This window comes from Amphiprion ocellaris, chromosome 13 (assembly GCF_022539595.1).
Source record: "Amphiprion ocellaris isolate individual 3 ecotype Okinawa chromosome 13, ASM2253959v1, whole genome shotgun sequence".
In the NCBI taxonomy this organism is placed as follows: Eukaryota; Metazoa; Chordata; class Actinopteri; family Pomacentridae; genus Amphiprion; species Amphiprion ocellaris.
The window spans coordinates 31,760,108-31,770,797 of record NC_072778.1 but is presented as its reverse complement, the minus strand read 5'-3'; the positions used below and the strand labels follow the sequence as shown (position 1 = coordinate 31,770,797).

The following is a 10,690-nucleotide window of genomic DNA, read 5'->3' as shown; positions in this document are numbered from 1 at the left end:
GAACTTCATGCAAAAGATTGACCACATAATCTCCTGCAAAATCAGTTTATTTCACCACTTTATGGGCTTGTGTGGTCAGATCTTACATCCTGCTGGGACTGCGTGACAAAATTCGACACACTGTTGAGCTTTTCAGTTACCAATTTGCCCACAAATTCATACATGCAAATTCAGCAATTTCAACTCCTGCATCTGCTGACTCATTACTGTTTTTGTGCTTCGTGCTTTGTAAGATTTTGGGTAAACAGTCAACAGTGTTCCTCTGTACTTTGGAGTGTGTGCACATTGCAGTGTGTAAGAGACTTTGAGCAGATCTGCAGTCTAAGGCCAGATTAAGACAGAGAGAGCTCATTCAGAAGCAAACAATGGACCATTGCTCCAGTCATAATAAGCATTTGGCCTGTGACACAGCACACAGGCCAAGGTCCCAGACTAAATCAGAGCTGCCCTGTGCACCGAGAACAAGCTTGCAATTGGTGAAAATGCAGAAAAACTCCTCCACGAATTCAAACTTACAGTCTTGCTGACAAAAGGGCAGTTCAGAGTAGGTTTGACCGAGAGGACAGGCACAAAGCGCCGGCCGGGGATAGAGATAATCAATGCAAAAGCAAATCAAAACAGACATTTAGTGGCCTTAAACTTCAACATGGGACACATCTGACTCAGCAGGTCGACACAATGCTGCGTTGTACAGTAGTAACAAGAGTGTCATAACACTAAGGTGATAAAATGCTCTGTCAAGGCTTGATCTTCATAAGAATAAAAGTTAAGGGCTCATTGGGTTACAAAACAGCAACAACGTGGATAGAAATCTCCATCTTATCCACAATCCAGTGCATTTGTGAGTGTTTGTGGGCGTTAAGCCTGAGTGGTGATGTGTTGGACTCTCTTTCAGAGGCTCTGGACTGTCCCAATAGTCCCTGTGTAGCCGAGTCTCTGGTCCCTGTAGTTTTCTCTCATAATAAACACAGATACATTCCTCTGTTCCTCTGGTGGATTAATCCATAAAGCCCAGGCCATACCTCAGGACTTACCTCAGGAATTAACTAATCTGGTGAGTTATGTGTTGGCCACTTCCATTACCAAACAGCTGATTGCTTTATTTTTCAAGTTCAAGGCTCCTGTCAAACCCACTCTGTGCTTCTTTATTTCCCTCAGAGGAGTCAGAATCGACTCTCAGACATCTTTGTCTCTTTTCCATTGCTGGCTAGAGTGTGAGTGTCTCTGAGGACAGCATTTGAGGTGTCCTGGGTCTCCGTGTCGCTCCGGGGGATGCTCTCAGGCCGGGAGCCCCCTTTACCCCCCAAGGTCAGGCTCTTCTGGAAGCTCTCCGAGGTGAAGTAGTAGACTACAGGGTCCAGGCAGCAGTTCAGAGTGGCCATGCACAGAGTGATGGGGTAAAGAGTTCGGGCAAAGCGCTCCACAGCGCAGTTAGCCAGGGCCTGGGTTCGCACCAGCGCGTATAGGAAGAGGATGGAGTTATAAGGGACGAAGCAGATGATGAAGATGGCAAGATGGACCAGAATCATCCGCAGGACGCGTCGCTTGCTTTCGCAGCCGTGACCGACAGTCATCGGGCGACGCAGCGTTCGAAGAACCAGCGAGGAACAAACCAAGTTGGCCAAGAGTGGGATGAGGAAACCAACAATCTGAGGAAATAACAAGAAGTAGAGCAAAAAAATACTTGATATAAGTGGAACCCCAGCTATCAGAGAAAGTTCCCACAACACCAGCGAACATTACTGAAACGTTTGAAAGAAAACATTTTAATCTAATGTTCACGGAATGTTTTAGGATATTCATCTTTTCAAATATTGCATTAAGAACGTTCCTCGAAGTTCTGCTAATGTTTTCAGCAGAAAGCTTTGTTTTAGTTCCCAGAATGTTGTTCTTAAAAGCAGAATAAAGTTCTTTAAAGACACTCTACAAATGTCCAAATTTCCAAATGTTGCTTGGAGAACATTCTTCTTTTGTTGTCATGTAACATTGTGGGAATGTTTTATTAAAGAACATGCTCAACAGCAAGCTTCCCAGAACGTCCTCAGAAGATTGCAGGCAAAATGTTCTCCCTTTGCTAATACATCAAATTATAGGAAAACACATTCCCAGGTAGCAGGGAATGTTCCCACAACACTGGCTAACATTACATGAAAGTTCTAATAATGATGTAAAGACAACATTTCAATCTAATGCTAAAAGGATGTTTTTAGGATATTTGTCATGAACTAAGACAGAATGTTCTAACATTCATCGGATTTTTGGAGGATGCTGTCAGATTATGTTACGTGATGACAAAAGAAGAACAAATCACTATTCAAAAAAGTTTGGAAAAGTTTAGAGAACTTTATCCTGCCATTAAGAACAACATTATGGAGAAACATTGCTGGAACTTTCTCAGTACTCGTTTAGAACAACTAAGAAATTATCTCGGACCTCATTGCGATGCCGTCGTCTTAATAAAGAAAAACAAGTGTACAAGTAGCATGCATTTTGATGTGTCTCCATTCACCTCGATGAAGATGGTGATTTTGGACAGGTAGGTCTTCCAGGTGCTCTTGGAAAAGCCCTCGAAGCAGGTGGTGGCTTTGGTGGTGCTGTTGATGGTGGAGAAGAAGGTCACAGATATCCCTCCTCCCACGATGGTCAGCCACACGGCGGCACAAACCAGCGCCGCGTTCCTTCGTGTGCGGATCGAACGTGACCGGAAAGGGTAGACTATGGCTAGGAAGCGATCTACGCTGATGCAGGTGAGGAAGAGCATGCTGCCGTAGATGTTGGTGATGAAGGCAGTTCCTGACACCTTACACAGTCCATCCCCAAAGGGCCAGTGACGGTTCACGTTGTAGAACACCTTGAAGGGCAGCGTGAAAACAAACACTAAGTCTGACAACGCTAAGTTTGTCATAAACATCGTGGTCTCGTTGCGCATCTTCATCCGGAAGCAGAACACAAACAGGGCGGCGCAGTTGGTTATCAGGCCTAAAACAAAGACCACGCTGTAAACCACCGAGTACAAGTTGTACTTGAAGGAGTCGTCAATCCCACAATCCTCCATTCCAGTCTCGTTCAGCACCAAGCTTGCCATGGTGACAGCTCAGACGGGGAGGAGGTCTCCGCCAAAATAAAGGGTGCACAAAAGGCGTCAGGAAAGGGGGAGCTGGAGCGGATATCTGGGGATCGGAGGTGTCAGCGGGGGACCCACCAGTCGAACCCCCTTCCAGTCATCGTGGACACACAAACGGAGGCAGAGACACTCAGGATGCACGACTGCAGGGCCGCTCGGTCCTCCTGCAGACAGAAAAGGAAAAAGCACTCAGTCACTTCCTCACTATAAAAGTTACAAAAACAAGAAGCAAAACATTTCAGCTTTTCAGAAGATGAAGCTGACATGTTTACACCATTAAACAAGGCACCTACTGGAGAACAAGGATGGCAGAAATGTATGTGACAATTCAATCTCACAAATAGAGTCTAAATTGTAGGATACAAACACAACCTCCGAAAAGTATTTATCTAGGTGAATGAGTCGGTAATGCTACATTATTTATCAGCATCCAAGATCCATTAAAAACCTTAAAATCATCCACTTTTCTTTTCACTATCATCATATCTTTACCATCATAGGCTGGAGGACCTCAATCTAAACTACAAAGCTGTACAAGCATTACTATTTTTCTCCTATAATATATTAAAAATGCAATCAATGTAGTGTTTTGCATTCATCAGAGTAATGTGCAGTTGCACAGACAGTTAAAAAAGCAAAAGTCAAACGCATACAGTATTGCTACATGTTCGTGAAGCAAATTGAATGCATGGATTTAGTAAAATTTCAGTTCTAACTTTCACATACGTTTGTGCCTATTTGCATGTTTGCTTTTTGTCAGTAGAAATACGAGTCTGTTCAGTTACATGACAGCGTTAAATGCAGCACTCAGGTTGGACTATGGAATGTAAATAGCTGCCAGAGACAGGAACATGTGCTGCAGACTGACTGTAGAGGAGAGTAAACTTTCTTTACATCCCATCTACATGCATTCATGAACTAGCGTAAACAGCTCAATGCAAAATCCACTTCCAACCATAAAAGCAGAGAAAAGAATCCATGGCCGAACTCCAGCTGGAAGAAGTAAATAACTCAGCATGCTGACTTCGGGGGGTGAAAGCAGTGCAGAGCTGCTCCCACCGATACACAACTCTGCTGCACAGAACGTACAATAGTTTTGTCAGATGTTAACAATTCCAATGATTTGACATTGTGAAAGACAATGAGTATATCTGGCTGTTTACTTCAATATGTGATGTCAGACTGTTGGGAATGTGTGGAGTGAAAACTATCTTATCTGTGTCACAGTGTGTTGTGTTTTATCAACACACTTGATATTCCACATCCACAGTAAACTTCATTTTTGTGTTGCGGAAATGTTGCCCAAAGACTCCAATCATGGAAATCCATGTTTTATCTCATATTACAATAAAATCTTTATGAGTAAAATAATCAAGTGTGTATTTTTCCAATTTTTGTGTGTGTTTGGAATAATTCATAGAGCTATAACATCAAGTTAAAAGAAAGACTTCCATGGCAGCAATATAAACTGTGCACCAGTACAGTTGGATTTGACAGAGAACTTATGTTTATGTGTTTTTCTTGAAGATCAACCTCGATTGTCTTTGAAAGCATTTGTAGCTGTCGCACAGGATGTGTTTCTTTGTAGAGATTCTGATGTTAGTACAGAGAAAATTGTTGTTATGAAATGTATGTGAATTTGCCAAGTGGTCAAAGTGCATACTGCTTAGTGAACAGCATGCGGTGTTCACATGATCAATTAAGAAAAAGTTTATGTTGGAAGGAGCAAAGGTAAAAGGATGCTTAATAAATTAAGCTTAAGCTTAATGAATATAATATGAGGACATTGAAGGACTGTAACAACCCCTAAATTTTTGCTCAGAAGGCACACATGTTATGTGATTGTAATTCTGTTTTGTAATGACATTTTGTTTAGGTTTGTGTTTTTATTTTGTGCTGATAAAATGCTTGTGTCAGTATCATTTACTTTATATTAGTTTATCACGGTGTTTGCTGCTGAAAAGAAGATTTGCTGTGGCAAAGAAGAGAATAAATACTGGTCAAACATCAGTTGGAGCATGGCTTATTTGTACTAGAAGAAAAATTTGGGGAGCAGTTACAGCATTTATGGCAATAAGCAGGAAGTGCAGGTGTGTTTTTGAACCCACTTCCAGAGATTCAGTGTCACCTGTATGACATCGTATGCCAATGAAGGCGAAAGGGGAATAATGTCTTGAGGCAAGAAAAAACAGCAGAGAGAACAACAGTATTCTGCTTTACCCTCAAGTGAGTTAAAGATTGAGCCTGTTGCATTAGATTCCCACCCTGTCTGGCAGAACTATACCTGCAGGGTGTGCAGCTGTGATTTTGCACAGAAATGCCGCCTCAGAAACCCAATTCTGTACTATACTGTACATCAAAGAACGTTCATATAATTTCTTCAGTGAGTCATTGGTTAAATCACCATCATGTTTACTCACTTCTTGATAGACTGTGGCCTAAAAGACACATGTTGAAGTCTTCAAGTCTGCCAGTTTGAAGTGTGAATTTAACAGCGACTACAACAAACTTGCTTCAGTTGAGAAGCCACACATCATCTTCCTGCACCTGCTGCACGTGTAAACAGAAAAGAATAAACTCTAGCACTGCTTAAATCTCAACAAACAGCGTGATGCACTGCACACAATCAGCAGTTTTCCCAAGACTCAAACCATGAAGGCATGTGCCAAACAAACAAAAGCATTAACTTAATTGCTAAACTCAGCCAAAACAGAAGTTTGTAGTTTTCCTCTGCGACCTCACATCTCTCAGGTAACCCTCTAAACCCCCAAAACCCACTGGTGGGTTTGAAAGTTACGTTTTCTTTTTAAAAAATCACAAAAATTACACCATTTATCAGAGCGAAAAACACTAAAAACAGAAAAGAATAATTGGATTAACCACTTTTGAACAGTCCTTGAATGCAGCGCATGTTAGGAAATACAACACAAAACAAGTTTAAATTGAAAAATGAAGTTAAACTTTCATGAAGATCACATTGAAAACAATCACTAGAGGTCTCAGTCAAAATTTCAACCAAAATAAACCATTTACAAAGTATTCTGTAAAGAGCAATGACTAGAACAACCTCAGCTGTGACCAACAGTTACATAACAATAATTCAGATTTCCATGTGAACTGCAGGTTGTGTTTACACAGAGAATAGATCAATAAAGTAATAGTTGCATAGTTAAAAAACAGTATGCAAAGGAATGAGCTGTTGGAAGATACATTCAGGATGGTGAAACATCTTTCTAGAGTTGATGCGCGAGTTGAGTTTGTAAAGGTTGCAAATATGTAAATATCTAAATATTCATAACATGTGGAGCCTTCATTTTTTCCATATTTTTTCAGTATTGGTAACACATTCGGGCACTTAGATAAAATGCTGAAAATGCAGCTGTCATGTTATGCCATTATAACTGTGACAGTGTTTCCATCGAGGTGCAGGACTTTATATTGCAGTGGAAAAATGAGCCCACAGTGAGAAAAAATGTAACTGGAACAAATTTGAAAACTCAGAGAGCGCAGTACTCAGCCAAGGCTAATCACTCGTATCATTTCCAACAACTAAAATCTTGAAAAAACTCGTGGCAGAAATCACGGCATTATAGAATGTGGACAATTAATATAGATGTATCCACAAACAAAATGAACTTGTGCTGAGCACATAAGTGTGTTATGCATGTGTACGTTATGCACAGATACTGAATCGCATGATCTAAATATGTAGCGAGCGGCGGGAATTGATGGGACTCAGAAACATCTCCACAATTTCCCCGAAACATCCCCAGTAAGTCCGCAGCAGTGGATTTGTAGCAGGATCACAATCATGTGATCGTCAGCAGGCAGCTGACGTAGTGTTCACTTGTTGTCATGGTTACAGTGATGCCATGCTGCTACCTCACAATGATACAGAAATCTTTAGCAGATCCATAGATCCAGACTATAAGCCACATCACTGCCAAAATCTAATCATTTGGTCCTTGTGTCATTTCTGACCTTCCCTGAAATTTTCATCCAAATCCATTATTTTGTTTTTGCATAATGTTGCGAACAGACAAACAGACAAACGTACACCGACCGTCACATAACTCCTCCATAATTTCCTTGGCAGAGTTAAAAAAACACTCAAACTGTTTCAGGTTCAAAGGGCTGACACATTCATTTCAGTTTACTAGTCATAAGGAGTGCTATAAATCATGTGGAAGCTGTTGTAGAATTTCTCTCTAGACTCAGAGCACAAGATTCCAAACTGAGACTGAACTGATGTTACCAGGATTTTATGGCAAATGTTCAAAATCCTGCACTAGAAACTGAAGTGTTTGTTGACACTGCCAGGTTGGATTATGGCAGATGCTGGATGCTGCATTTTTTGACCTACATTACGGGCTAAAATCTCAGGACGTTGTAGCCTCTGTCGCATTGATTTAAACTGTTTTATTAGCTTTGTTTGCCAGTATATCTCCCAGCTTTACAGTAGCGCAGTTCTAAATCGCTGCACTGCCCGATGTAAATAGTTAAACTGGCCTTATCTTTTGTTATGCAACAGAGTTAAAGCGGCAGTGAGGTGGTCGGCTGTTCTGGCCTCGTGTGTTAAAAGCCTAGAGAGTCTCTGGATAGGATTCCCTCTGTCTTTTCAACACACACACACACACACACACACACACACACACACACACACACACACACACAAAGGCGGGGCTGTGAGTGTGAGCAGTCCATCAGTCGTGTCCTGTGCCAGCTGCAGTGTGACATCTTTACTGCGTTTTCACACGCCTCCCTAACAGCCTCACAATGCCCTCACTGTACCCATCTGCAGCAAACACACACTTCTAGATGCAAACGTTAACACACAAGCAGGCAACCTCTTACATGTGCCACACACAAACACACACTATAGTGCTGTGTGTACTGTGGCTCAGGCCCAGGACCCCCGACGGTGCCGGCCTCATATTCAGCTGATGTTGTTTCTGCGGGGAGTCCAGTCTATAGAACGTTGAGTTTGGCTGCGATACAGTTTATGTTTGAAAGTAAGAAGAAGCTCCACCTCTGCTGCAGATCTGGAGCTGAGACTCGCTCAGGCATGTTGCTCTGTTTGATTTGGTGTCCAGGTTGTGGACAGCTGCACGGTTATACAGGGTTTCCCCCTGCAGCCGGCCACAGCAGCCACAGAAACAGGCCTCTGGGACCCGCTGATAGGAACAGATCGAGTTCAGGCTCAGCTCACATCCAGCTGTTCCTTTCTCTCACATGCTTAGAGAAAACAGAGCAGCGAGGGCTGGAGGTGGAGGACGAGCAGGAGCTCAATGTCCAGCTGGAAAGGACATCTTCACTGCTCAGAGGCTGTTCTCATTGAGGAACCGCACTCACTACCACAAATACATGAATCCTCTGAGTATCACTGAAAGAACTTCTACTTTTATTAGAGCAGAAAGTCAATTTCAAGCACATATTCAAACATTTTCATTGATCAGAGGTTGGTATAATTCTCTGGATTCAGCTTTAAAAATGCAAGAATTTGCTAGTTTCCTTTTTTTTCTGTTTTTGTAACTGGAATATTTGGACTGTTGAAAGAAATTCTACTTTTATTAAAACAGAAAGTCCATTAAGCAAATTTTAGAACATTTTTATTGTTTAGAAGTCATTAGATTTTCTTTTACTGATCCTAACTGTAAACTGTAGTTGTAATTGGAATATTTGGACTGTTCCTCAGACAAAACAAGCAGTTTGAATTTAAATTCTCTGAGTATTACTGAAAGAATTGTTACTTTTATGGGAGCAAAGAGTCAATTAAGCAAACATTTTACCATTTTTAATGATCAGAGGTCACTATAACTCTCTGGATTAAGGTTTACAGAAGCAAAAATTTGCTAATTTTCTTCTGTTTCTGTAGTTGGAATTGGAATATTTGGATGATAACTCTAACAAGACAAGAAATTTGAAGATAATTTGAGATGGGATGATCTGTGACGGGATTATTTTATGACAATTTAAGAACCAAACTGTAAATTTGCTTGATTGTATCATTAAAAAAACATGAACTAATGAAGAAACATGGTTCAGTTTATAAACAAAACTATTTTCTAAACCAAAATGTGGAGAGAATGAGGTGTTGACTGGGCTGGAATTGAATTAGCTCCTGTTTATTGAGGCTGGATTGTAATTTGTGGGGATGTTGTGTAACAGAGAACTGCATTAAAGGTGTAAACTAGTATTAATCTACAGTGAGCAGACACACAAACAAGCTCTCTTGGTGTCCACTTACTTGTTGAATCATTTTGTAGTAAGTTGCATTTACCTTTCAGTGAAAGCTGTTATTTTAAAGTCTGGTCATACACATTTATAGTAAAGTTGTTTCCTGATAGGTCAGCGGTGAAAAATTAGGTTTCTGGTGCGTAAAGTTGTGCGTAAAGCAGCTTTTAGCAGCAGCTCCTCCAAAGTTCTCCTCATCTACAGTCAGCACATGTTTTTTTTTTTTTTATCAGCTTTAAAGCAAAAACTTGGTGTGTGGAGCAGACTTACTGGCAGCTGAATGGATGGTGACAGCTCGCCTCCTGGATGTTTGTCCGCTTGGCAGCAGCGCAGCGGCGCAGCTGTCAAAGAGGGAAAACTCCACACTTTTCCCCTCAGAAGTCCTGCTGCTGTTCAGCCTTCAGACCGGCTTATTTGGGGGTTTCTCCTTCAACTCCGAGTCAGACTGTAACTAAAAGACGCCAGTAACCTGCGCCACCGTTTTTAAGCGACTCCTGCGGGTGTGAGTTCCTCCATTAATCCTGACGACTCGCTCCGTCCGCTCCGGCTCCGCATCGGTCCACCGCGCCTGCTCAGCCCGGCCGTGTGCGCGGGCATGTGCGCGTGCGTGCGTGCGTGTGCTTGCATGGTCACAGGAAACGAGACAATAGCACCTCGGCTGGGCAGGGGGGAGGAGGGGGAGGAGGAGGCGTGAATAGAGGACTTTGGTGAAGTAGGAAAAGACGGAGGGCTCTAGCTATCTATCTATCTATCTATCTATTGGTGTCCTTAGTATCCTTTACATGGGTAAAAGCACTCTATAAAAATAATCTTTTACAAGTAAAAGTCTTGCTTTGAAAATGTTAGTTAAGTAAAAGTGTCTAAGTATCACCACAAAAGTGTACTTAAAGTATTAAAAGTCATTAATGTCACTCATCTGAGTTAATAATAGAGTTAACTTTATTTATTTAGCAGCTTTTAAAAATAGAGTTTACATAGAACTTTACAGGTCTAAAAAAACAGGCTCTCAGGAAGACCATTAAACAACAGAAGGCCAAACAGGAAAATAAAGACCAGGGAAGCAAGAAATGGACAAACAGAGTTAAACACAGTAAAAGATACAGAACTTCAGTTTAAATAAATCAGTGTAACAAACACCAACTGACATAACTAAAATAATAAAGGCAGCAGAAATACAGAAAATGCTGATAAAGAACCTACTGAATTACAGAAAATAGAGGGTAATACCATAAAAAACAGGTAAAGAAATGTTCAATTAAATAAAATAGATATGTAAATATATCATTTTTAAAAAGAGAATAAAATATATGAATAGATGACAATATGTAAAAG

The 10,690-nt window shown here is 41.2% G+C and overlaps 1 protein-coding gene across 1 annotated transcript; it reads right to left on the bottom strand.

Moving 5' to 3' along the window:
- Positions 1-29: 29 nt before the first annotated feature.
- lpar4 (lysophosphatidic acid receptor 4) lies at positions 30-9,949 on the bottom strand. The gene is made up of 3 exons (XM_023272281.3): positions 9,629-9,949; positions 2,510-3,288; positions 30-1,649 (listed from the first exon to the last, which is right to left on the bottom strand). The coding sequence occupies exons 2-3, from the start codon at positions 3,083-3,085 to the stop codon at positions 1,164-1,166; spliced, it is 1,062 nt and encodes a 353-aa protein (XP_023128049.1). The 5' UTR covers positions 3,086-3,288; positions 9,629-9,949; the 3' UTR covers positions 30-1,163.
- Positions 9,950-10,690: the final 741 nt, after the last annotated feature.

Excerpts from the sequence above, each read along its gene's own strand:
- lpar4 (XM_023272281.3), bottom strand. The coding sequence starts at position 3,085 with ATGGCAAGCTTGGTGCTGAACGAGACTGGAATGGAGGATTGTGGGATT. Across the intron at positions 1,650-2,509 it reads AAATCACCATCTTCATCGAG|ATTGTTGGTTTCCTCATCCC; the intron begins GTGAATGGAGAC and ends TTATTTCCTCAG.